The following is a 27,430-nucleotide window of genomic DNA, read 5'->3' as shown; positions in this document are numbered from 1 at the left end:
AACAGCAAGCACTTCACATTTTGAAGTACTTTTATTTTACATAAGTGCAAAAAAAGTTCCATTTTTAAAACATTAACATTTAAAATCTTTTAATGTAATTGTACATTTGTTCACCAAGCATGAACCCTAATGTAAACAGACTTTGGATGAAAAAAAAATATGCTTTTTACTTAGGCACTTAGTAACCATCTAGCCCTAGACCAGCATGGTATAAGAGAAATGCAATGCAAGACATATATAATTATAAATTAATTATAATTTTTCTGGTAACCACATTAAAAAAGGAATAAGTTAATTCTGATTTTTATTTAAATCAATATATCTAAAATACTGTCATTCAAAATTAATGGTATTTTACACCTTCTTTTAATTCTCAATCTCCAAAAGCCAGTGTGTACTCTATAATTCAGAGCATTTCAACTCAGACTAGCCAGATTTCCAAAGTGCTAAATAGCTACATATGTGTAATAGCTACTGTTATCTATAGGAATTAGTATAATTTCCATTACAGCACCTATCAATTCAGACATTATTTTTTCACAGTAAATATCTGATCCTGTTTAGAGTTATGTTTATTTAGATTTCATAAAACTTACAGTTGAAAAATTCATGTATTGTAGTTGGTCCAAATGTACAAAAAACTTTTCCAGTAACTGAATGAAATATCCATTTTAAAATTTAACTGAAAGTAAGTAAAATTAAAAATTCAATTCCTTAGTTGCATTAGTCACATTTCAAGTACTCAACAGCCACCTACTAAAGATGTAGCTACAATATGAGACAGCACAGCACTGTTCCTAGATAATGCAGCAAAACGTTTCTAAAATTAATTTTTTCTCTCTCATTTCCTTTTTATTTTAGAATTAATTCTGGTTGAAAACAGGTGAGGAGACATTTATTTTTTCTTCAGAAGTTATGACCTGCAGAATCTGCCACAAGAACTAAGGCAGTTCCTTTGAATCAAAATAGTCAATAATCCATCAACAGTGATAGTCGATTATTTCCAAGGTTATGTGCTCCAACCCCAGTGGAGAAAAGTTCCTTATTTGATGGAAATTATTGCAACCTCCCTTGCTACCCAAGCTAAAAATCCTACTGTTACTTAGCTGTCATTAAATCCTGTCTTAATACCTAGGTTATAGCTGTTTAATAAACTTAATTTCATCCCCTTCTACTCTACCTTCACCTGTTGCTATCCTAGTACAAGTAGTTATTTTTGATCATCCGAGCTACTTTAAAAGCCTCCTAAAGCTAATTTTAAATACACAGGGATTTTACATATGTCAATACCCATGCAACTGTCACCTAGAAAAAACAGAGTATCTCCAGTACTCTATAAAGTTCCCTCCTGTCCCTGAACCCCTAGCCCCTAGAAACAGGTAGTATGATGGATTTCTGATTAGTTTTGCCCTGGTGAACTTCATATAAATGCATATAAATTATACAGTATATATAAATTATATACTGTATAAATTATACAGTATATATTCGTTTATGCCCAGCTTGGTTTAATTAAACACATTATCCAAGAGATTTATCCATGTTGTTGCCTGTGCAAGCAGATCTTTTTTATTGCTAAGTTATGTGGAATTTTATGAATATTCCCAAATTTACTGATCCATTCTTCTGCTGACAGACATTCAGGTTGTTTCCAGTTTGGGGCCTACTGCGAATAAAGCTGGTATGAAGATTAATAATGTTGGTTTAAGTATTAAAAGAACCCAAAATAAATGCTCAGTATATGTTACCTCTTTCCCTCCATTGTATTGGAGTTACAGTTGAAACTGATGCTGTATACTAAACAGAATGAACTTAAACAACTTAAAATCAAGTTGAAATACATGCCATGTATACCTTCAATCATTATACATGTTAAGTGCATGCACAATAAATTCATATTCCACAAACAACCACAAACATTAACACCATATGACTGATAAAATATACGTCTGTTTAATACCACATTTTAGCATCTGCTCTATATTTTCGAATGCATCATGAAGACATTAATCTAGGCAACCAGAAGAGAACAAACAGATTTTGTCAACTTATCATTCTAATAAGACAACACATGTAAAAACATGATGTGCAATATTAAAAGTATCTTTAACCACTATTAAGTGGTTATAGAAAGTTAATTAGTGTTATTCTGGCCATTTAAACAAGTTCAGTAAATTTTAGCATATGAAATTTTTACACTTTGTAAAATAAGCATCAGCTTCCCTAGTATTATTGTAAATTCACTTCAAAATAATGCTCAGGTATGGACTTAGAAGGAATGCTAATTGGCATGAATGTGTTAAATGACTGGTGCACTTCCTCCACGGGAGGTTATATTAAAATGAATCAGATCAGAAATAAATGTTTTATAAAAATTAGTAAAACAGCATTTAATATTCTAAAATCCACTCAAGGAAAGTGATTTTATTGCCAAGCAGTTGTCTAACATTATAAGGCAAAAGGAAAATGAAAAAAAAAAAAAGCAGTAAAAAAAAAAAACCAAACAAAACCAAACCAAGGTTACTAATCAGATTCATTCAATAAACACATGAACAGAAAACCTTTAAGAATTACTCTTTTGTACAAAGATCACTTGCACATTGCTTGTACTACCACAAAGCTATAAATTCACACAAAGTAAAAGGATCAATGAAATCTTCACATTTTTCTCCTTACCTCCCATTCTCTGGCTGCTGCTTCATTAGTGGAATCCTCATTTGTTTCCGATTCTTCAATCTTTTTCACTACTATAAATCCAGGTTCTCTGGTATATTCACCAGTATCTTCTGCATATATTTCTGGACTCCACTGAATGAAGAAGGCATACAAGTGGTCTGTCCTGTTAAGAACATGCGACTGTTAATAACTGACCTACAATTCTGTGCTCCTAGCTTTAATTACAAAATGATATTTGTTAAATGACTTCACAAAACTTGAAGATATAAAACACACAACATACACTATGCTTTATTTAAAAAGATAATAAAGCCCAATGGCAAGAAGACATTAACTTAAAAAAAATTTACTTGGCTGTGTTCTGTGTTCTTAGAAACTCAGATTTTCCTTGGCATGCTTCTGAGTAAGCCTAGACACTGCCCTGGTAATTTTTTTTTTTCATCTTTAAAGAAACTAGTGGGGCACCTGGATGGCTCAGCGGGTTAAAGCCTATGCCTTCAGCTCAGGTCACGATCTGAGAGTCCTGGGATTGAGCCCCGCATCAGGCTCTCTGCTCAGTGGGGAGCCTACTTCCTCCTCTCTGTCTGCCTGCCTCTCTGCCTACTTGTGACCTGTCAAATATATAAATAAAATCTTAAAAAATAAAAAAATAAAATAAAGAAACTTGTGATGGGAAAGGAAACTGAAACAGCAACTGTAACCTCATTCACACAATGACCTAATTATCTAAAATACAAGTAAACAATTTACCAACTGCCTGTTTTAAAACCTGGACATTATACAGAATTTTCCCATGTTAATAGAAAATTAATTTGTTTAACTTTTAAATGATACCAGAAACATACAACATATTATTGGTTCAGGGATAGATGATCTAATATTTTAAGTCTCTCGCTCCCATATTCAATTTTGTCTACTATAGCAAAACCTGCTGTTACCAAAGATAATTACATCCTTGATAAACTTATTTGAGGATCAAACATACATTTCAAATATCTATGTTTTCTTGGCTATTAATTAGCCAGGATAATTGAATTTTAAAAAAGGGATTATCATTACCTGCCCTGAGGTAGCGGCCATTCTGTTTAATAAATTAAGGAACATTCTTGCTCTAAGATATTTTTTTAAAGTTTTTATTTACATTCTAGTTAGTTAACATATTGCACAGTATTGGTTTCAGGTGTAGAATTCAGTGATTCATCACTTAAATACAGCACCCAATGCTCATCACAAGTGCCCACTAAATCCATTAAATCACAAAGAGGAATAAAATTTTAAATGGGGTAAATTAAAAAGTACAAAATGGGAGCTAAATAATTTTAAGGGGTCCCTGGGGACTCAGTCAATTAAGCATCTGACTGTTGGTTTAGGCTGAAGTCATCTCATGGGTCTTGAGATCCAGCCCTGGAGTTGGGCTCCACACTCAGCAGAGTCTCCTTGAAGATTCTCTCCTTCTGGCTATGCATGTACGCCCATGAACACACTCTCTCTTTTCTTTTCAAATAAATAAATCTTTAAAAAAATAATTTTAAGAAGATTTAAAGCCAAGTTTTAATCATAAGCTATTTTTTAAAAGTACTTTTCCAATGGTGTTAAGTGATACATAAGAGATCATTTTAATTCAAGGAATCTCAATAACGTTTTTGAGGGGTTTTTTTGTGTGTGTGTGTTTTTTTACCTTTCTTGTGGCACAGCAAACCAATATTCATGTTTCTTATCTCTCTGTGCATACTGTTGCATTGTTGCACTTGCTTGAGATACAAATGTTTTCCTCATTGGTTTTCCAACTCTGAGACACAAAAACTTATGTAATCGATGCCTTCTCTTTTCTTTTAAAAGTGCAGAACCTAGAAATGAGATAGTGTTCATTCAATTCTCATACACCATGCTTAAATCATTTGGTTTAAGAATGTTTACCTCCAAACTTCTGACAATACAGAATAAATTTAATTACTGTCACTTAGATGAATTTTCTTAAGTAACTTTTATTTTCTTAAAAACAAGATTCATGAACTAGCACCCAAGTTATGAACTGAAATTATGTCTATGCATATTAGGAATAAAAAGGGAAAAGTTTTAGGAATTCTTGTGTTAAATTTTTGCTTGGAACAACTATATTAAAGCAATTACATGCACATATATAATTATCTGCATATTCTCTATCAGCCTTCTAAAATAATATCTAAATAAATACATTTGTAGACTCTTATTAGGCTTACTTGAATATAATTATTACAGAGAAAAATTTAATAAAAAGTTTCTGAAGCTTTTCCATATATATGATGTAGAATAAAGCAATAATATCCTGGATTCAGCCACCTGTTTGGATAGTTTATTATGAATTATCTCTAACTCTTCCAAACAGAGATGCTGACATAAGGTATACTGAGGGTCTGAAATTATAACCGAATTCAGGATTCTGGACATTATTAGCTTATGAAGGTGGCATACTGTGGAAGAAAAAGCACTTATTTATAATCAAGGGAACTGAGTACTAGTCATGGCTTCCTTCTGTATAGTATTGTCCAAGGTGCATAAATCTATCTGAGCCTGAATATTTACATCTGATTAAAAGAGTGAAATTTTACCATTTGCCCCACAATTATACTCCACAGTTCCGTATTTCTTAAACCATTTCCTTATATTATAAAAGATTTTAAAGATCAGAAATGTGGAATATTTCCCTACTACAGAACCTCGTTACTTAAAATTACTTGAAACAAATTTTCATTCTCTGCCCTTTCAAAAAGAACTCCATGGTAATACAGGTATAATTATATCTAACCTTCTCAATTGCTCTCATAACAGGAGCTCCATCCCCATCTAACCTCATACCCCAACAAACCCACTAAACTGAAAGCATTCTACCACATTATCAGGTTAAACAGAACCCCTCATTTTATTTTTTTCTAAGATTTCAAAACATGAGGCAACCATCAGACACAAAGATAACAAATAAAGACATTCACACCAGCATTCTTTACAATATCAAAGATAGGAAATATCTTAATAATATGAGGTGTTACTAATGAATATATTAACAGTATGGAAATGGTTAAAACACAGGGCCATTAAAAGCCATATTTTCAAAAAACTATAATGACATAGGAAACTATTCACAACATAAAATGTTAACTGAAAAAATGTTAACAGCATAATCCTGATTTTATATAAATAATATACATATATAGATACATACAAATACCAAAATTATATACATATGTATTTAAGTGTGTATGTATATACATATATACACCAAAAATCAATGATAAATACACCAGTAATGATTATTGCATTGATGAATTTCAGGTAAAATTTTTATGAATTTACTAAAAATATCCTATATTTATCAAATGTTCTTAATCTTTTATAGAACTTTGAGCAAATTAATTCTTTAACATCTACTAGATATCATCAGGATATCTAAAAAAGATGGTGCAAAGAAAATTCAGTACAGGTTATTTTAAAAACTGAATCAAACTTTTTGGATTGCTGATGGGAAGATAAAACATGTAGCCACTGTGAAAAACAGCTTGGGGGGGGTCCTCAAAATCAAATTAAACACAGAATTACCACAGGAACTAGCAAATCTGCATTTGGGTATATATCCAAAAAAATTTAGAAGAGGGATGCAAACAGATATTTGTACCCCAATGTTCATAGCAGGATTATTCACAATAGCCAAAAGGCAGAAACATCCAAATGTACATTAAGAAAGGAATACATAAAGAAAATGTGGTATGAAAAGTTGACCAATGAATGATGTAGGGGTTAGGGATATGGAATCCCCACATAGTCAAAAATCTGAGTATAACTTTTGACTCCCCAAAAACTTAACTACTAATAGCCTACTGCTAACTAGAAGCTTTATCCATAAACAGAAAGAGTTTTCACACATTTCATATATTGTATTATATATTCTTATAATACAGAAAGCTATAAAAAAGAAAATGCTAAGAAAATCATAAGGAAGAAAAATACATTTAAGTACTATACTGTATTAGAAAGAATCATGTATAAGTGGACCTGCACAGTTCAAACCCATGTTGTTCAAGGGTCAATCGTATACTGGAATACTGTAGATCTTTTAAAAGGAAGGAAATTTTGAAACATGCTACAACACAGGTGAAACTTAAAGGTATTCTCCTAAGGGATATAAGCCACAGACAAAAGAACAAATATTGTATGATTCCACTCATATGAAATGCCTAGTGTGGACACAAAAGTTCATAGAGACAAAGAGCAGAATGGTGGCAGCCAGGAGCAAAGGGGAAGAAAGAATGAGGAGATACTATTTAATGGGTACAGTTTGTGTTTGGAAAGATGAAAAAGTTCTAGAAATGGATGGTGGTGATAGCTGCACAACAATGTGTCAAGGTACTTAATGCTGCTTAATTTTGCACTTAAAAATGGTTCCTATGGTCAATTTTATTCTACATACATTTTAGCAATAAATTACTTTTGAGTTTAATTTAAAAAGTTTATATGCAAATTTGATGGATTTGGAATCAATATTTTAATAGAATATAAAAAATGTTAGCTAAGATACCTGAACTATACCCCATTTAACCCATTTGTATTGAGGGGTAGCTATTGTGAAATAAGTTAAGCAGAGAACCAATTATCATATGGTTTCACTTACTTGTGGAGCATACAGAATAACAAGGAGGACATTAGGAGAAAAGGAAAATGAATTGGAGGAAATCAGAGGGGGAGATGAAGCATGAGAGGCTGTGGAAACAAACTGAGGGTTTTGGGGGGAGAGGGATTTGGGGGATGGGTGAGCCTGGAGGTGGGTATTAAGGAGGGCACGTATTGCATGGATTGGGTGTAATGCATAACGAATCTTGGAACACCGAAAAAATAAAATAAAATTGTAACAAAAAAGAAATAAAACACAGTCTACTACTATCATTTTCATAAGTACACAGTACTAAAACCTAAAACCCAGAACTGAAAGAGAAATGATTTTTTTTAATTTAGCCTTGGTGTTTTTTAAAGGAAAACATTTAATCACACAATGATGAACTTCTGGATACTTGGAATAATTTAAGAAATACATTTTTATGTCTAATTGCACTTCTAAAAAAGATAGAATTATAGACTTTGGCAATTACAAACTGCAATTAAAATATTTTATGTGTGGTGAAAAAATTTTATTGAAGTAACACACCAAGAATTAAGGGAAAATGGAGAAATCAAAGGTATTACAGAGCTTGTGTGCATTTTCAAGAAATTGTTTAAAGATAGAATGCTGTGAATCAGGAGTGGAAAAGATGCTCATTATGTGTACAATCCACCATGGGATAAAAAACCTTAGACTAGGACTACAAGACTACATACTTATTCTCAGAGAATTATCAGTCAAGGGCCACTAGATTATCCTTGGGGAAAGAGGGAGACAATATGCTGTAAGATGAATTAACTCTATATATTCCTTAACACTTACCTTCTATGTCAGCAATTGCTATTTTATGCTTAATTTCTTTCTGTGACACCTGTTGAATATTTTCCCTTTGCTGTTTAGTCTGTTGCATGGTATGAGTTTTCCAGAGTTTCCGTAGCTCTTCTACCTCTGTCTCTGAGTCCTGATTTTGCTCCTTTCCGTGTTTTCCTCTGTTGACAGTTGGCTTTTGTTTAAAATCTGCTGCTTCCCCACAAAGCATACTTTCTTTTTCACCCTCTTCTTGATGTGAATTCTCATTCAGAAGAAAATCCTGGTCTGTATTACCTTTTATACTTGTGCTTTGTTCTTTAGGGCCTGATATTTCCTGAAAATTACCTGTAGCCCGATCTTCCTTAGTGGCCCTTTCAAGATTATTTAAATCTGTTTTAAGAGAAGTAGTCCCAACTTCATTTGTAGAATGTCCAGAATCAGATTTTAAGTGATCAGGCATGTTAGTAGACTCTGATATGGCTGTTAAACATTCTATGCCACTCTGATGGACAGTCTGCACAGATTCTGATGACGCACCAGATGATTTATCTTGCCGAAGTTCATCTGAAGAGACAAGTTCCTCCCGTATGGGAGAAAGTTCTGATTCTGTGAACACATCCTCAGAAAGAGACTCCTCGGTGCTCCTCGGAGCTGTGCTGGCACTATCGTTACCTGCATCACGGGTTCTGGAGTCTATTTCATCAGTATGATTTCTTGTCATTTTCTTTAAATGGCAGGAGTCCCTTCCTGATACCTGATCTAGCTCTCTGTCAATAAACAAAATTAAAAGTTGTTACTTTTTAAAATGCAATTTATTTTCCACAAATGTAACAATGAATTAGTCATCATTAAAAAGGTTTCTAGAAAATTGTATAGTATATATCTCAATAGCATATCAAAAATTTGACTTATATAGATAGATCAAGTAATTAACTCAAGCTTTTGCAATGATTTCTTGAGACCTGAGAAACATCAATAGAACTACTTCCTGAATTAATCTACCTGAAAAGAAGTTGGAAATTTAAGTTTTGGGTGAAGCTATAATTCTACATTACAATTTATTCATTACTGGAATATGGAAAATAAGCTTAGATAAAATTTTGATAAAAATTTTAAATGTCTTAAAAAATACACTGCTATTACACACATGGACACACACACACACACACACACACAGGGCTTATTTACATTTAAATAGAGATTACACTAAGATATGCAGCTCAAATGCAAAGCTGAACACCAACCGGAATAAAACGGAGACAAAAATACTTATAGGAATTCTTTGGGCTACCAGCAACAACTCTTAATAATTCAGAAAGAACTTGTTCAGCTAAAGGTTTAGATACTAGATATGTGAATGGTTCATAATTCTATCAAGATTTCCATGTTTAATGGCATTTATATATATGAGCACTAATGTTCAAAGTTAGTTTAAATTTTGGAAGGAGGCAGTACAAACGTGAAATGGAAGCATAAAGCATGAAATGCTTCATAAAGCATGAAATGGAAGTCAGAAATATTTTAAATGATGGTTAAAAAGCAGTTTGTGACAAATGGAAATTAACACGAGTTTACAGTGAGAAAACTACTAACATTTATGTAAGTTTAAGAACAGGAGATGAGATGAGACAAAAATAATTGGCTGTCTCTGGATGGTGAAGCTGGACAACTCCTGTTTTATTCTTCCTTTGTAATATTTTTCAAATTTTATATAATGAATATGCATGACACTTTATAACTAAAATAGGTAAAATTTTATTTTTTAAAAGGGTATCAGCAGAATTCCAATTCGTATTTGTCTTGTCTCCCTTGCATCTGATTCGCCATAAAAAACATAAACATCTAATGTGTCCTATTAAAAATATAATAGTGTCATCTACTGGTGATCCACTCAAATTGCATCTATAGGGTCTTGGAACTTGACAAAATGCTAAAGTTTTGAGAAACTGTCTGTATGTTTAAGAAGACCATGAGGTGAGAGATAAAGTTAGCAAATGTAAGAAGACATATGTTTGAGTAAGGGCTATAAAACCTTCAGAGTTAATAAGCTAAAACTAGATATTTATGCCAATGATTTTGCTACTGCTTAATACAGTTCTAGAACAATACCTTTGAAATCAACTTTCCAAGCAGAAGACAGAAGAAAAATCAATCAAATCTTATGCCTCAGTATTGCTACACATGACATTACTCTGCAAAACTACTTGCTTTATTTATCTCATCTGCTCCCAAATAGTGTTTTTAATTAATTCACAAGGCAGGACTGAAAGTTACTTCTTTTTGGAGGAATTTTTTAAAATGTATGGATCAAATACATGGTCTTTCCAGGGACATTCTAAATAATAAAACAGTGATTTGCAAGAAGAGGAGCACTATAGCATCCTAGTGGAATACTTACAGATCATTCACCATAAGAGAATCCCAAAGTATCAGAATAAAAGTAGAAAAGCAGGGCAGAGGAAAGTGAATCTCACAGTGACTGACAACATATGCATATATATATAATATATTATATATTATATATATGTATATCTTATTTTTTTAATCTAATCCTTTACCCTTTCACCTTTGTCTCATTCTTCCACCGACCCCAATAATACTTACTTCCCAAAAGTTACTTTAGATAATGATCTACAAAAATAACTAAAGTAGAAGACATTCTAAGAAATTATCTGCACCCCTACGGATGGGTTTACCAAGCCGAAATATTATCTATAGTATCTATATCTATCTATCTATATATATATAGATCTATCTATCTATCTATCTATATATACTATATCTATAGTATCTGCATATATCTATCTATATCTATATCTATCTATAGTATCTATAGTATCTAATAGTATCTATTGGATGGGAGGAATAATGGAGAGCTTTTGAATAAGGGATTTTAGTCTACTACACGTATCGTAACAACTCATGTACTCTGCCTCAGAAACAAAAATAATTTGCTCCTCTCCTATGCAAGCAGTTCTGTACCATATGGGTTAGTTTTCAAACAGTGATCCACATCCCTGTGGACTAATAAAGGGTTATTTATCTCAGTATCAGTTAAAGTGAAGCCAGTTTTTAAACTGTTGACAAAGTATGTGTGAAGGAATGGGGAATATACTTTTCTGCTGTCATTCCTTTCTTTGAATACTACTTTGTTCTTTTATTTCTTATTCCTCCCTTTTCTCTCTGGTCATTCCTTCCGTCAAGGAAACTACTTTCAAAGGCTGTGCTGGGCTGCAGTCTCACAGCTATGTTATTTGAATCACATGAATCCCTTGACCAGTATATTCCAAGCGTAACTCTTTCAAGGTTAACTGAGAGAGGAGGATGCTCATGGGATCTCCCTCAAATCTCTCACCAGACCCTTCAGGCTCTTCTAAGAAAAATTTGAAAGCTACCCTAGTCTACTTATACCACCTTAAATTAGTAACAGAAATAATTTAAAAAACTGAATGCTGCATTTGAATAAAAAAGGCTGGTAAACACTAAATTAAAAAATGATAGGTTTATAGGTTATTTTTAAATATCCAATTTCCTGATCAAATATACAAATATAAATCTAGAACAATTCCTAATTATTCAAGGTGTGTTATAAATAATCTTTCCAATACTATATTCTTTCATTATTGATAAAATAAAAACCAGTTTTAATAAAACTAATTTAAAATACTTAAGAATAGAAAAAATACTTAAAAGAGTATTAAACCAGGGTCAACTATCTAGATGTAATAAAATTCCAAAGGAGTATAAACACCAATCTTACATGGGTAAGGATTCCTTTATTTTGCTATCCAAAATTTCTTTGTACATTGCAGCTGACATCACCTCTTCCATTGGACACATGATGCCATATTCTTCACAGCCATTCTCTTGAACCAAAGGGTCAGTTTTATGTGGATCAAACATTATATTATTTGGCGTAACTAGCAGCACACCACTGACTGTGCCCTAAGATGAAAAAAGAAAATGACATTTAATGTTCAAAGTTTACATTTTCAAAAAGTATTCTAGCTGTTTTTACTAATTTTGTTCTGATGTTAGGCCATCTGTTATATATAATATAAGAGTAGTATATCCAAGCACTAAGACATTCTCATGAAAACATTTTTCATTATGGTTTACATTAATTTGCATTTTGCTTCCTGTGTTGTTCCCTCACTATGGGTACCAAATATAGTTTCATGTGCATAAACAGGTTTAATAAATAATGTGTTGATAATTCAATCCAGTATAAAAGAAAAATAGCATAATCTCTTCAAAATGCCTTTTTAAAAAAATCTGTTTCAACTGACTCTGCTAACTACCTAGCTATTTAACTTTGGGCATCCAAAACTTCTGGGCCTCAGTGTCTTCATTCATAGGAGTAAGTAGATTAGATAACTTCCAGGGTACATAGTAACCATTTTTAATTTAATCATGAAAAGTTATGAACTTTTAAATACATTTATATAAATAGCAATATAAATATGAAGTCCAGCCTCTTGTTTTGAAATAAGCAAACTGAAGTCCATTAGAAGCGAATCCCATTAATTATTAGCTAATACTTATTGAAAGCTTTGTACATATCACATTTTACAGACATTATTGTTCATTTGATCTTCATAAGCACAGCCTGAGATAATTATATGAAGGGGAAAATTAAGGTTGTGAGGCAACTTAAAATTAAGGCTAGGCAACTTATCCTAAGTAATAAATAACATAGCTAACGTAAGTGGTAGAACAAAGATTCAAAATTCAGGCAATCTGTGCCTTTTACTAAAATCCCTCCACATTTGAATCTAATTCACAATCAATCCAACTCAGGTGCTAAATATTCCTTAATCCAATTTTTAACTCCTATTCTACTACATTCTGTAAGTGTAAAAATGAAAAGCCGTAAGTAGTTACTTCAAAGATGTCCTGTCTTTTTCTGAAGCTATTGAGGAAAAGAAAAACTTAAATCCTGCTTGATTTGGTGTAACATCCTCCTTCAGAATCCATATTCAGCTCTGTAAATTTACCTGGCTTAATTTTAAGAACATAAAACTTAAGTTATGATAGACACTACTATTAAAAATGATCAAGTAAAAGAATAAAAACAGATAACTCTACTTAAAATGGTCTCCCATCTAGGAGGAAGTTATTGCACATGTTCCAGATAATAAAACATGCTTACCATTTGTAGTAACTGCATGCAGTGCTGGAGAGAATCATATGCATGTGTGTTTGCATTTCAGTGAAAAAAAGGGAAACAATCTGAGACTCTAAACAGCATTTTTTTTTTTTAAAGTTCAGACCTTTTTTAAAGTTATACCTAAATAAGGAATAACTTTATATAAACCATGGCCTGATCATATATATTTTTTTAAAGATTTTATTTATTTATTTGACAGACAGAGATCACAAGTGGGCAGAGAGGCAGGCAGAGAGAGAGGGAGAAGCAGGCTCCCTGCTGAGCAGAGAGCCCGATGCGGGGCTCGATCCCAGGACCCTGAGATCATGACCTGAGCTGAAGGCAGAGGCTTTAACCCACTGAGCCACCCAGGCGCCCCCCTGATCATATTTTGATGGACATTTTAAATAGATTCATATATATGAGTTTGTATTCCTGGATCACATGCTAACACAAATCAAAGAGAGATGGTGATGTATGTTGTAGGGACATTTACATTGCTATCATAATCTAAGAAATAGACAATCAAGAGTAGAGTATAGGGGTGCCTGGGTGGCTCAGTGGATTAAGCCTCTGCCTTTGGCTCAGGTTGTGATCTCAGGGTCCTGGGATTGGGCCCTCCACTGGGCTCTCTGCTCAGCAGGGAGCCTGCTTTCCCCTCTCTCTCTGCCTGTGTCTCTGCCTATTTGTGATCTGTCAAATAAATAAATAAAATCTTAAAAAAAAAGTATATACAATGTAAAAAATCTTAAAGGCTTCTGATTCTCTATCTTGCCTTACTCTATCTCACCTTCTATAAACTTAAGTTACTTGAGAAATAAAACCAAGTAATCAGGAAGAATTAAGGAAGGCAAGTGCCTGGTTGGCTCAGTTGGTTAAACAACTGCTTTCGGCTTGGGTCATGATCCTGGAGTACCAGATCGAGTCCCACATCAAGCTCCCTGCTCAGTGGGGAGTCTGCTTCTCCCGCTGGCCTCTCTCATGCTCTCTCTCTCTCAAATAAATAAAATCTTTAAAAAAAAAAAAAAAAAGAATTAAGGAAAGCAAACACCAAGCAAAAATAAAAACTCTGAAAGACCTCAGTCCATTCTTGATTTCATAAACTTCATGTAAGCATTCGTTTTAAATAATGTTATATTATCAGGTTCACTGGCATTGCATTACATATTATCTTCCACTTCAGAGTATTTTTGCAAAGATAATCACTAGGTGTATAGGATAGAAAAGGCCCATATTAATGTATAGGTATATAGGATATATAATGATAGGTATATAGGTGTATAGAATAGAAAAGGCCCAGTATTAATAATAATGCATTAATTCACTAAACCTGTTACTATTGTAATACTGCTACTTTCAGTAGTCTAACTACAGACATCATTTGAAAAGTGTCTCTAAACTGTGTTTCTCCTTCTTAGACCAGAAGGGGCTAAAGCCCTCTCTCTCAACACTAGTCTGTCCAATCTGGTAATGTTACTTTGTAGGAATTCACCTTTTTTTGCTGCTATTGCAGATGTGCTAATGTATTCTTTAAGCTTCTTTACCTGACTCCAGGTGGGACTCTGAGGTATTCTATCAGATGTTATTCTCCCTAAATCAAGAGTTGGCCATACGAAACACCCCCTCAACATAAAATTCACAAAAATCTTTTGACAAAGTACTGCTCAAATTCATCTAACCAAGATCAAGTTTGAAATCATAAACCCAAACTAAAGCATTCCTGGTTTCATTCTGTTTAAATACTGCTTCAAAAATCTGAACATATTATCAGAAGCAAGAACATACTATACTAAGTAGTTTCCAATTAAAATATCTTAATTCATATGACCTTCAGAAACTTTAATCACTGATTTCTCTTCAGTATTAGTAACTCCCAATTCCTTATGTGCAATTACCTGACTAATCTTCCATGGAGAAATTATTTCTCTTAGAAAGTAAAGCCTGTCTGTAAAAGTTATCACTTACATTACAGTAACTGTAAATACTAGAAGATAAAAAACAATTTAGGAATACAACCCAGCAGAGAAAACAGCATTTACAGATTTTGTTTTTTCAGTCTTAAGTCCACTGTAACCTATTACAAATTTTGTAGATAAATTTCTACAATTTTAACATAAATAACCCTATTACAATAAATCTATAGGAAAAGCCAGCCTTCAGCAGATGTTTACCTTCCAAGAACACCAGGCTGTAAGCTGTTCCAAACCCTGCCAATGACTTTATCTTTGCTTTGATACTTAAATAAAAATTTTATTCAGATAGTTACAACTGAAATTCTGCTTCCACCCAAGAACTAATTCTGCCTAAAACTACTAAAGCCACATACACACAATACATGAAAGGACTGTTTTCAGCTATTAGAATGCTTGACAATGATACTTGAATCAGGGAAAACAAAGAATATGAACTCTATAAATGCCCCAGCATACTGAGTAGAGAGTTTCCAGGCCAGAGGCAGAGAAAGGAGAGATGAGCACTCCCAACTGAGAATGTTTCAGGATCCACAGAAGGCCTTTGTTCAAGTTTCCAGCTGAGCACTGAATGCTACCTATATGTATGGCAACTATCCCTGGACAAGAAAAGCAGCAGCACTCCAAAGAAGTGGAGGAAACAATTCAAAGAGTCAACAGAGAAAGGAATAGCTTGTGTTTTTACCAACCACAGTAAAAAAAACTTATAATTTATAGGGCCCCCAAAAACTCAGAAGGGCATTGTCTCAGTAAAGAGAAAAACTAGCTAGAGTTGCTTTGGTCCTGCCTGACAAAACTTAAAACAAGCTATGTTATGATCAAACTGCTTCTAAAACACAACTGTGTCACAGAAAATAGTACAAGTATACGTACAGAAATATAAAAATACCCAGCACCCAAGAAGTATCTGATAACCAGTTAAAGATTACTAGGCATAAAGAAAAATTAAAAAGTAACTCATCACAATGAGAAAAGTTAATAGGAACAAACCCAGAAATACGAGAAATTAATTAGTAGAAAGACACTGACAATTTTTATAACTATATTGTATATATTCAAGAATATAGAGGATAGACTGTGCATGATAGTTATGGACAAGGAAGACAGAGTCCATTTGAACTTAGAGATGAAAACATGCTCAAAAGAATTAATAGCAAATTAGACATGGCAGAAAAAAACATTAAACAAACTTAAAGGTATAGCAATTGAAACTGTCCCTAACAGAAAGGAAAAAAAAAGAACAGAGTACCAATGAGCTACAAGACACAACATCAAGCAGTCTAATATATACATAATCAGGGTTCCCAACAAGAGGAGAGGATGGGAAAAAAAATCTCAATAGGACTCCACAAATTTTCCAAATCCGATGAAAACTATAAACCAACAGATTCAAGAAGTTGAGTAATCCTAAACAAAACAAACGGAAAAACATACCAAGGCATATTATAATCCAATGGTTCAAAGTTAATGATATCGAGACTCTCTTAAAGAGCTATAGTCTAAAAACTACAGAAAAACTTATGAAAGAAATTAAACAGGACACAAAAAAATGGAAAAACATGCCATGTTCATGGATTGGAAGAATAAACATTATTAAAATGTCCATACTGCCCAAAGCCATCTACACATTTAATGCAATCCCTATCAAAATACCACCAGCATTTTTACCACCAGCTAGAACAAACAATCCTAAACTTTGTATGGTATCACAAAAAACCCCAATAGCCAAAGCAATCCTGAAAAAGAAAAGCAAAGCTGGAGACATCATGATTCTGGACTTCAAGCTATAGTCAAGCTGTAACTACCAAGTTGGAGTCATCAAGACAGTATGGTACTGGCACAAAAACAGACACACAGATCAATAAAACAGAACAGAAAACCCAGAAATGGACTCACAACTCTATGATCACCTAATCTTTGACAAAACAGGAAAGAGTACACAATAGAAAAAAGACAATCTCTTCAACAATGGGGTTGGGAAACCTGGACAGCAACATGCAAAAGAATGAAACTGGACCACTATTTTATACCATATATAAAAATAAATTCAAAATGGGTTAAAGACCTAAATGTATAATAGGAAACCATCAAAATCCTAGAGGAGAACAGAGGCAGCTTGACTGTAGCAACTTCTTACTAGGCATGTTGCTGGAGACAAGCAAAAATGAACTATTGGGACTTCCACAAAGCAAATGAAACAGTTAACGAAACTAAAAGGAAACCCTACAGAATGGGAGAAGATATTTGCAAATGATGTATCTGATAACAAAGAGTCAGTATCCAAAATCTATAAAGAAATTATCAAACTCAACACCCAAGGAACAAATAATCCAATCAAGAAATGAGAAGACATGAACAGACACTTCTCCAAAGAAGACATAAAAATAGCCAAAAGACTCATGAAAACATGCTCAACATCACTCATCATCATGGAAATACAAATCAAAACTGCAGTGCGATACCACCTCACACCTGTCAGAATGGCTAAAATTAACAACACAAGAAACGACAGGTGTTGGCAAGGATAGGTAGAAAGAGGAACCCTCTTGCACTGTTGGTGGGAATGGAAGCTGGTGCAGCCACTCTGGAAGACAATATGGAGGTTCCTCAAAAAGTTAAAAATAAGAACTACCCTACCATCCAGCAATTGCACTATTTACCCAAAGGATACAAGACTACAGATTCGAAGAGGACATACACCCTAATGTTTATAGCAGCATCACCTACAATAGCCTAACTATGGAAAGAGCCCAAATGTCCATCAACTCATGGATAAAGATGAGGTATACACTATGGAATATTACTTAGCTATCAAAAAGAAAGAAATCTTGCCATTTGCAATGATGTGGATGGAGTCAGAGTATATTATGCTAAGCTAAATAAATCAGTCAGAGAAGGTCAAGTATGGTATGATTTCATTCATGTGGAATTTAAGAAACAAAACAGATGAACATATGGGAGGGGAGTAAAAAAAACAAAAACAACAAACAAAAAACAAAAACAAAAAAACAAAAAAACACAACGCATAAAAGACTCTTATAGATAGAGAACAAACTGAAGACTGATGGAAAGAGGTGGTGGAGGGGACAGCTAGATGAGTGATGGCTATTAAAAAGGGCACTTGTCATTTTGAGCACTGGGTGTTGTATATAAGTGATGAATCACTGAATTCTACTCCTGAAACCGATACTGCACTGTCTTGTGACTAACTAGAATTTAAATAAAAATCTGAAAGGAGAAAAAAGAGAGACTATCTTAAATGCAACCAAAGAAAACCACAAATGTCATGCAGAACATCAAATATAAAAACTGTAGAAGACTTCTCTTCAGAAACCGTGCAAATCAGAAAACACAGGAGTTCTGAAAGAAACATCTTTAAAGTTCTGAGAGAAAAAGAAAACCATGACTTAAGTTGGTAACATACTATAGTTACTTTCTAAACAATATCTGGAGTTTATTCTCCAATTCTGTGTTACTTTACTATAATCTTTCTGCACACTGAAAGTTCTTTGTTTAGAAAAGCAGCAGGTGTGGAAAGATAAAACATATATTCACAATGGGAATGAATTCTTGCCCTGCTAGAGAAACCTTGGAACTTATTATTAACCTTTTCTGGAAAAAAAAATTTTTTTCCTGTGAAGATGGAATAGAACCACCGACTTCATAGGCTATTCTGAGTTGATGAAATACTTAAAATACCTCATACAGCCTCTGGCATATAGTAAATAATAAATAGTAGTTATTTTCCTTTGTGTGTTATACTAAGTTTGTAAGAGTTACCATTCCGAATAGTGCCCAGCAGTGGTTATTTTACTTCAGTTTTTTGAAATACTCTACCGAGAGCAAATCGGCTATACTCTATTACAGTAAATTTATATCCCATTACCTTTAACAACTGCAAAAGACCACCACATTCTAAGTCAGTTATAAGCAAGGTCCATATAAACCTGAACTAGTATTTCCACCAATATCTTCAAATATTCAAGCAGTTGCTGATATTGACAACTTAAAATACAAATGCCATATTGTAATATTTCAGTAAAGCATGATTAAAAATTTTTTTCTAGAGTACTATTCATTACCTTGCCGCTGGTAATATATTTGCAATTAATTTTAAGAAATTTCTCAGTAAATGCTTCTTCTTCCTCAGAAGTTGAAGATACAACTCGTGCAGGTCGAATACCAGTAAAAGTAGGTAAGGGAGTTGCTTCTTTTGGGTGGACTACGTCAGGATTCTTTAAAAAAATAATAATAATAAAAGCACATCAGAGAACTAAATAAAAATTAAATTAGCACATTATTAAGGCCAAATGAAGTTTTCCCCAAATTCTCATCACATTCTTGGACGTCAGCTCAAAATATTCTTTTTTTTTTTTTTTTTTAAGATTTTATTTATTTGAGAGAAAGAGAAAGCAAGCAAGCATGAGGTGGGAGGAAAAGAGGAGGAAGAGGGAGAAGCAAACTCCCCACTGAGCAGGGAGCCTAACATGAGGCTTGATCCCAGGACTCCAGGAAAACAACGTGAGCCGAAGGTAGACCATTAACCGACTGAGCCACCCAGGCACCTCTCAAAATATGCTTTTTTTTTTTTAATTAAAAAAAATTTTTTTAAAAGATTTTATTTATTCATTTGACAGAGATCACAAGTAGGCAGAGAGGCAGGTGGGGAGGTAGGGGCTCGATCCAAAGACGCTGAGATCATAACCCGAGCCGAAGGCAGAAGCTTTGTCCACTGAGCCACCTAGGCGCCCCAAGATATTCTTAAATAAAAAGAAATAGTTAAGAATGGCACTGTGTTCACATTCAATAAAGATTTCTAACAGAGCTTAAACTTTTATTTTCAATGATTTCTTAATGGGATATATATTTATGGATAATCTGGAAAATGTGAAAACTACATCTCTTGTACCCGCACACTACACACACACACACACACACACACACACACACACTCTCTCTCTCTCTCTCTCTCTCTCTCTCTCTCTCTCAATTGCTCCTGAGAAGACAGTTTACTAAATCCCTCAGGGGTTAGGAACAGAGAAAAGACAGAGTGCTTGTCTGTGATACTTAGGTATTCCATTCACTGGAAGAGCCGTTTAAAATATTACGCTACAAAGTTTATCAATACCACTGTATAAAGTAGTAATTGGTTAGATCACAGAATCTTGACTTCTTTTAATGCCATGGCCCATTCTCACAGTGAAGACTAAGGACTTCCTTCTCAGAACGTATTCTGAATACTTAAAATACAGGATTACGAAGAAAAACAATTATAATGAAACACAATTATCAAAACATTTAAAATTTAGTTATAATTTTATTCATATTTGTAATAGTTATACATATAGTTGATACATATATCCTTCTTTATTAAACATTAATAAAATCTAGTGTTGACTGATAATCATAATTTGAACTATATGGCTATAAACAGTACTTTTAATATCTAGAACTCAAAAATGATTTGAAGATATTTGTGAGTTCTACTGGGGACAAAGTCACAGGTATGCATGGTTCTACTCTATAGTTTGTTTATATTCTTAATTTTAGAAAAATATTATATTTCATTATAATTCACTTAAAGTTGTTTATATCCAAGTTCACAGACCCCCTAGAACTCATGGGATTTCCCCCAAAGTTCAACATTCTACACAACGTAGGAAGGCTAAACAAACGTCCTTTATTCTTTGTCTTAAATACCTCTAGATTATACTTCCTGAGTAGATATAGAATAGAACATTATAGAATAGTGTTCATAGTACCAAGGTTCTTCAGAGCTTTGAGCTGAAAACTGGCACTTTGGATAGTGCTGAATTGGCCTTTGAAATAATAAACAAGAATGCCTCCTCTTCAATCTCAAAGATTTTGAGATACTTGACATGCCCTCTCAAATTTTAACATAACTTTTTCTATTTCAATAAATGGATCTAACTCCTTAAGTCTGTATGAGGACAAAATTTTAGACTTCCTTTCTAAATTTTATTCCCTTTCTCCTAATAGATATTCAACAGATATTTTTTGAAGTAAGAGCAGTACAGAATATGGTAAAACAATTATATTTAATATACTATGAATGCATTTTTAAAAACCTAAATGGAATTAGATTGTAAAAGATGCATGACACTGTTCAATCATTAGTATCTATTAACAAAGTTCTCAATCTTTTCATTTTATAATACAAACTAATAACTTTACACTTATCCTCTTGTCTCTGGTAATTATCATACCTGAGTTTTATATGATTCATAAATTCATTCAGCACAGGTATTAGTAATAACAACATTAATGGATACTTATGACTATTTGTTATATTTAAGTGTTACATGAACCATTTCATTTTACTTTCAAATCATTCATATTAGGTATATATATTATTACCTTAAGTTTAAAGGGCACTATGGTTAGCCATGTTCAGTAACTTGCCCAATGAGTAAGACGAAGCTGATATGTAAAAGCCATGTTATCAACATTTGAACTAGTGAGCTTCACTGCAATACTTATACCTTACCTTTCAAATATTTTTCTAAACAATTGATAAATGTGCAAGGGGACTCAAATCCAATTCCAGAGCCAATGGAAGGCCCTCTGCAAGCTGGTATAAAGCTATCAACAAATGCTGTTTGACTCTTCAGTTATTGCCAGTTGGCAACATTACCTACAATGTAACCTAATCATTTGCAAAAACCGTATCAAGAAACACTGTCAAATGCTTTCCTTATATGAAGATAATACCTCGTTGAACAACATGATCACTTAGGTTCCCTCAAAGTCTCAAATTCTACAACTCAGTATCTATGGTAATCCTGATTTGGCAGTGTAATCCTATTAAAAAGAATACATGAGATTAGCTTAGTAAATGCTCAAAGTATAGCACATAAGCACATAAGAGTACATTTCTTAAAAAAAAAAAAAAAAAGCAACGCTTAGAGGAATTGTAATTAGATCTCATCATAACTTACATACATGAACATTACCACCCAAAATATCAGTATGTTTATATACCTGGCTTTGTTGGTATTTATAGATTCTGATGCTTTTTTAATTTTTTAATTTTTAATTTTTTTAGATTCTGATTCTTAATGCAGTGATTTTGAAGCTCCTGCGTGCTTTCTGAGATTTCTCTGCACAATTCTGTTTTAGCCACTAGGGCCAGAAAGGTCCTTAAAAATACTTAAGTATAAATATTTATCTAATGAGCCTCAGTCACTGTCCCAAATGTCCAAATGTGCAAAAACAAAGCATCACTAGAACAAGTGAAGCAAAAAGGCTGACTTATGGTTATCTCTTTTTGTATAAGATGATTAAATATTATACATTATGATTTTTCCAGCTATGAAGTGGTCAATAAAGAACACGGGCTCTGAACCAGACTACCTGGGTTGGAATCCTAACTCAGCTACTAGCTAACTGAAGGAACTTAGTTTCCTTATATGTAAAATAAACACTGTGACTGGTCAGGTACTGGAAGAAACAGATAGCACATCAACTTGAATTAATTTAAATAGTTTAAAAATGGAGCAGTTTACAAAGATATTATGCACTGGATACAAAAATCCAGGGCAAACAACAGAGGTGACCTTATTACCCACAGGCCTAAAAGGAAGAAACAGATACCACAGAGACAGAGGGCTCTGTGTCTGATGAAATGAGAGGTCAAAGCATGTAGCCACACTCTGAAATGACCTTGCAGGGAGGGAACAAAGAGAATAAATACGCCCCCCTCTTGCTCCTTTCTCTCATCTTCTGTCAGTGGTCTTGAAAGACCAAAACTAAGAGAAGCAAAAGGTCAAGGTAGCCCACTGATGTAGTCTAAAGCCCAAAGAAGGGTGTAGAATGGGTCTAGAGGAGAAAACAAAAACAGCCAGGCCAAGTGCTGTATCTCCCAAGTTTGAGGACAGGAATAAATGACAATACTTTCAAAGTACTTAGAATTGTACCTGACACATGGTAAGTTTTAGCCATTTCTTATTTGCTCTTACACTGGTTCTACCTTCTTCTATGTTTTTTCATCAATATGTGAAGAAAAAAATGGGTAAAAACTACTTGACCCTGGAAATTCTCAAAAATAATATTTTTATCTTGAAACAAATTATCCAAAAAAACCCGGGATCTTTATGCTAACAAAGCCAGGAACATAGTATTTTAGCCTCCATGGCAAGCTACTACAGAGCAGAACATCGAAGAAACCTATGGGTGTTTATTAGAATTATAAACTCTGACAATTTCTGGAAAAGCATGTAACAGTACTAATAAACATTTTAATTACTGTAATACGAACATGAATTGTATTTAATAAAACATAAGATCCTTGCTTCTAAGGGACTTAGAATGGGAGACCTAAATCCAATAATTATATATGGAGATATAAACAGTAGAGATATATAGAAAGTTATATAGGAGTATTTTATTTTGTGAATCTAGTAATGAATATATTCCTAGGTAAAAAAAAAACAAAATGTAACTAAAGTTAATAAAATTACTATTCAAAATAATTATTTTTAACTATTGCCTACAATGAGATAGTATGTGATGACTATCACCCAGGGAAAGGGAAAACTTCTAGGAGTCAGTGTTTCTCAAGTCCTTCCTGGATTCATCCTAGGGAGAAAAAATTTATTCATATGAGCAGTCATATTAGAGGATACTTTCTGGGCATCTCTGACAGCAGCTGAGTTACTACAGATTAAAAGGTCATTCATTAAAAGGTCATTCTTTCCCTCTCTCCCAGTAACATGGCAAAAGTGAGGAAGAGACCATTTTCACAAAGGAGGCTTTGTTGCTCCCTTTTAGCATTCTCTTCTTTGTGATCTTACACCTTTCAAGAAAGCTAGTTGATAGTAACATTTGGGTTAAAGATGAGGGACAGAAAAGGACCCTAAGTGTTTTAGTCAGGCAGGATGCTAAAGTCAAGTTTTCACAATTCTGGTTTAGGGTTTGAAAAAACAGGGTAAATTAACCTAAGGCTACACTGCTCTCCTTTGTTGTTAAACTGCTTATGAGTACAGCAATTTGTGTCATGGGAGAATGGCATGGCCACGTTCAAAAAAGTATTCTTACATCATCTGGTCCAGCACTACCTATTCATTAGAACCTGACTTCTGCTCTCACCAATGGTGAAAAATGTAATATATTCCTTTTATGAGACTGCATTCTAAAGTACAGTGCTGATGTATTTATACAAATAACATATCCAACAAATAAATATTTGGAAAATGACCATACTTCTCTCATTCTCTCATACACAAACACACCCAAACACATACTAAAAGCCCCCGGACAAGGAGAAAAAGAGTTAACAGTATTTCATGTACTTTACTCCATGAAAGAAGTGGAACTAGTTTAACAGTATAGCTTAGAAATTAATAATGTCTAATAATTTGTAGGCAAATATTAATGACTTGTGTTTTGTTACCCATAGGTCATTCGGTATCTTAAACTTTTGAGTGCAAATTGGGGCAGAGAAAAGAAGATGCCTCCTAAAGTAGGCAAGACAACACAGAAGACTCTCCCACAGGAATCTAGTCATTTAATAGAGGAATAGACTTTTATATGTAAACATAATCATTGGGTCATAAAAAAGGAAAAATTATGATTAGTATTAATTTACATAAAAAGGTAAAAAATACAATTTCTTTCAGAGAAATTTTAATTAAAATTATTAAATACAGTTTGGGTCTTTAAAATTCATTTATAAAACGTAACTTATATAAAACATTCCTTAACAATGCTAGGTCAATTAAACCACTATTAATTACTCAAAATACTTAGAATGATTAAGATGATGGGATTTTTTTTAAAAAAGGCAGTGTATCAGGGGCATCCGGTGACTCAATTGGTTAAGTGACTGCCTTCAGCTCAGGTCAAGATCCCAGGGTCCTGGGATAGAGTACTGCATTGCATCAGACTCTGCTCAGCTTCTCCCTACAGTCAGCTTATCCCTCTGCCCCTTTCCCCTGCTTGTGCACTCTCTTTTTCAATTAAGTAAAATCTTTAAAGAAAAAAAAAGAAAATAAATTCAAAAGTTCTAACTTCTGTAGAAATAGAGAAAACTGAAAGAAAAATCCAACAGGACATAAACTTCCTATCATGTTACTGTCATGCTTATTAGGTAAAACTCCTTCTTTACTTAAATTATTATATGGTATTTGTAAGACAATGTTGATGAATATGTGGACCACGACCAATAAAAAAAATTAATTAAATTAATATAATTCATTTTATTATTAAATTAATTTAAGCTGTCTGGTTTAATAAGAATGTTCCCTTTAAAAATAGAAATTTATAAATTTATGTAGCAAAATAAAAAGGGGAAATTTTGTCTTAACCATAGTCAAAGCAGGATAAAAAATTATGATGATATGTACATATATAGTGAGATTTCTTCATAGCTATCTTTGAAAAACAGGGACACTTACAGTGGCCTTATCAAATTCAGCCTCAGAAGATGTTGGCGACAGAGGACTTATAGGGCTTAGCGATGGAGAGCTCTCAACACTGGAGACATATTCAGGATCAGGAACATATAAAACCTTCAAGAAAGTATTCACATAAAAATTCAGTCAAACTGAAATATCAGTAACTGAATGGTGTTCTAAAACCAAGTACCATTAACAACGATCTTCACCAATAAACAGAAAAAATAAAAATCTTCAAATTAAAAGAATATTTCTTACCCTAAAAGTCTAACAATAAAAAAGATTTAAATTCAATTCAGACAAGCTTGATAATAAATACTGTCAAAGATAGGGTGGGGAAACAATAATTCTCATGTACTCTGGGTGTTCATCTTAGATGACAATCTGGCAATAGCTGGTAAAATTTAAGATGCACATGTCATTTAACTCAGCAATTTTACTTCTAGGATTTTATAGAAATGTCTGCATATAAAAAAGAGAAAAAGATGTAGAAGAATGTTCCCAACAGCAATATCTAAAATAACAAAGGAACTGAAACAGTCTAAAAAGCTTACTGTGCTTTGTTAATATATCTATACAGTCAATAATACCTACACATGAAAAAGTTTGAGGTCAAGTCATACTTAAATAAAACATTTTCTAATAATCAAAGTTAGATTTTAAAAAAAGGGAAAGGCTAAAATATTTCTGAAAGAGGATACAAACTGCAAATGTGGTTGTTTCTGGAAAAGGAAACTGGAAGTCTGAGATGGGATAATTTAAAATTTGTTATCATGTACATGTATTGCTTTGAATATCGTAATAAACTCTTTAAAATTACATTTGAAAAGATAATTCACAAATATTATCAATCTTAGTAATTTTCAATTACTAAGAAAAATTAATATAGATGTGACCACTTTCTCTTCTAGAGACAATGTAATTTGTTCAAAGCATGCATAAAATTATTCCTAATTTTATATATTTATATATTTTCTATATTATTAACTATACTGCAGTGGATACTTTCTGTGTTGCTACTGAATGCTTCTAAATACCAATGAATTAAAATAAGATACCTGTCCAGTAACAACTGCTCGGGAGAATAACTTATTTAACTGAACAAGTTCGTTGGGCGTTGTATCAAATTTCAGGGCTATACTATTCAAAGAATCCCTTGATTCAACCTGTTTGAAAGAAAAAATAAATTTGAATCTGTTAAAACAGAAAAACTTAATCATGAGGTTTAATATTATTAAGATGTCTATGGACCAATCTCACATTTCATTAACAAGTGGTACTTTCCATCTTTAGATATTTTCCATCTTTCCATCTTTAATTAACTTAAGATATTTTGTGCTTTGTTAGCAAATGGCCTCAACCTATTATTATACAGTGTATACACTTTATCATATCACAATTATATGTGGGCCTCTACTTCAAGTAATTTCCAAATACAAAATATAACTTATAAAACACAAATGATTTTTATCTTACAAAGGCTCTAAAATATATTATTCCTTTGAACTGTTTCTAAAACATATGGAACCTAGAAACATACAAATTCTATTTTAGCAAAGTATGCTGGTATGCTGGTATCAAACTGAAGATGCTTTTTCTTTTTTTTTTTTTTTTAAAGATTTTATTTATTTATTTGACAGAGAGAAATCACAAGCAGATGGAGAGGCAGGCAGAGAGAGAGAGAGGGGGAAGCAGGCTCCTTGCTGAGCAGAGAGCCCAATGTGGGACTCGATCCCAGGACCCTGAGATCATGACCTGAGCCGAAGGCAGCGGCTTAACCCAC

The 27,430-nt window shown here is 33.2% G+C and overlaps 1 protein-coding gene across 11 annotated transcripts in view; it reads right to left on the bottom strand.

Moving 5' to 3' along the window:
• Positions 1-27,430, bottom strand: part of OXR1 (oxidation resistance 1) — a 439,622-nt gene that overhangs the window by 28,189 nt on the left and 384,003 nt on the right. For 10 of the 11 annotated variants that reach the window (XM_059395031.1, XM_059395030.1, XM_059395036.1 and 7 more), the window contains 7 exons: positions 26,706-26,813; positions 25,648-25,761; positions 19,315-19,467; positions 11,874-12,058; positions 8,126-8,880; positions 4,355-4,523; positions 2,677-2,839 (listed from right to left, as the gene is read on the bottom strand). In XM_059395031.1, the coding sequence (XP_059251014.1) occupies positions 2,677-2,839; positions 4,355-4,523; positions 8,126-8,880; positions 11,874-12,058; positions 19,315-19,467; positions 25,648-25,761; positions 26,706-26,813 (1,647 nt within the window). The remainder of the gene's footprint in view (positions 1-2,676; positions 2,840-4,354; positions 4,524-8,125; positions 8,881-11,873; positions 12,059-19,314; positions 19,468-25,647; positions 25,762-26,705; positions 26,814-27,430) is intronic. The other variant, XM_059395038.1, reaches the window with a different exon arrangement.

This window comes from Mustela nigripes, chromosome 3 (assembly GCF_022355385.1).
Source record: "Mustela nigripes isolate SB6536 chromosome 3, MUSNIG.SB6536, whole genome shotgun sequence".
In the NCBI taxonomy this organism is placed as follows: Eukaryota; Metazoa; Chordata; class Mammalia; order Carnivora; family Mustelidae; genus Mustela; species Mustela nigripes.
The sequence above is the reverse complement of the archived record's forward strand: the minus strand, read 5'-3'. Positions and strand labels throughout refer to the sequence as shown.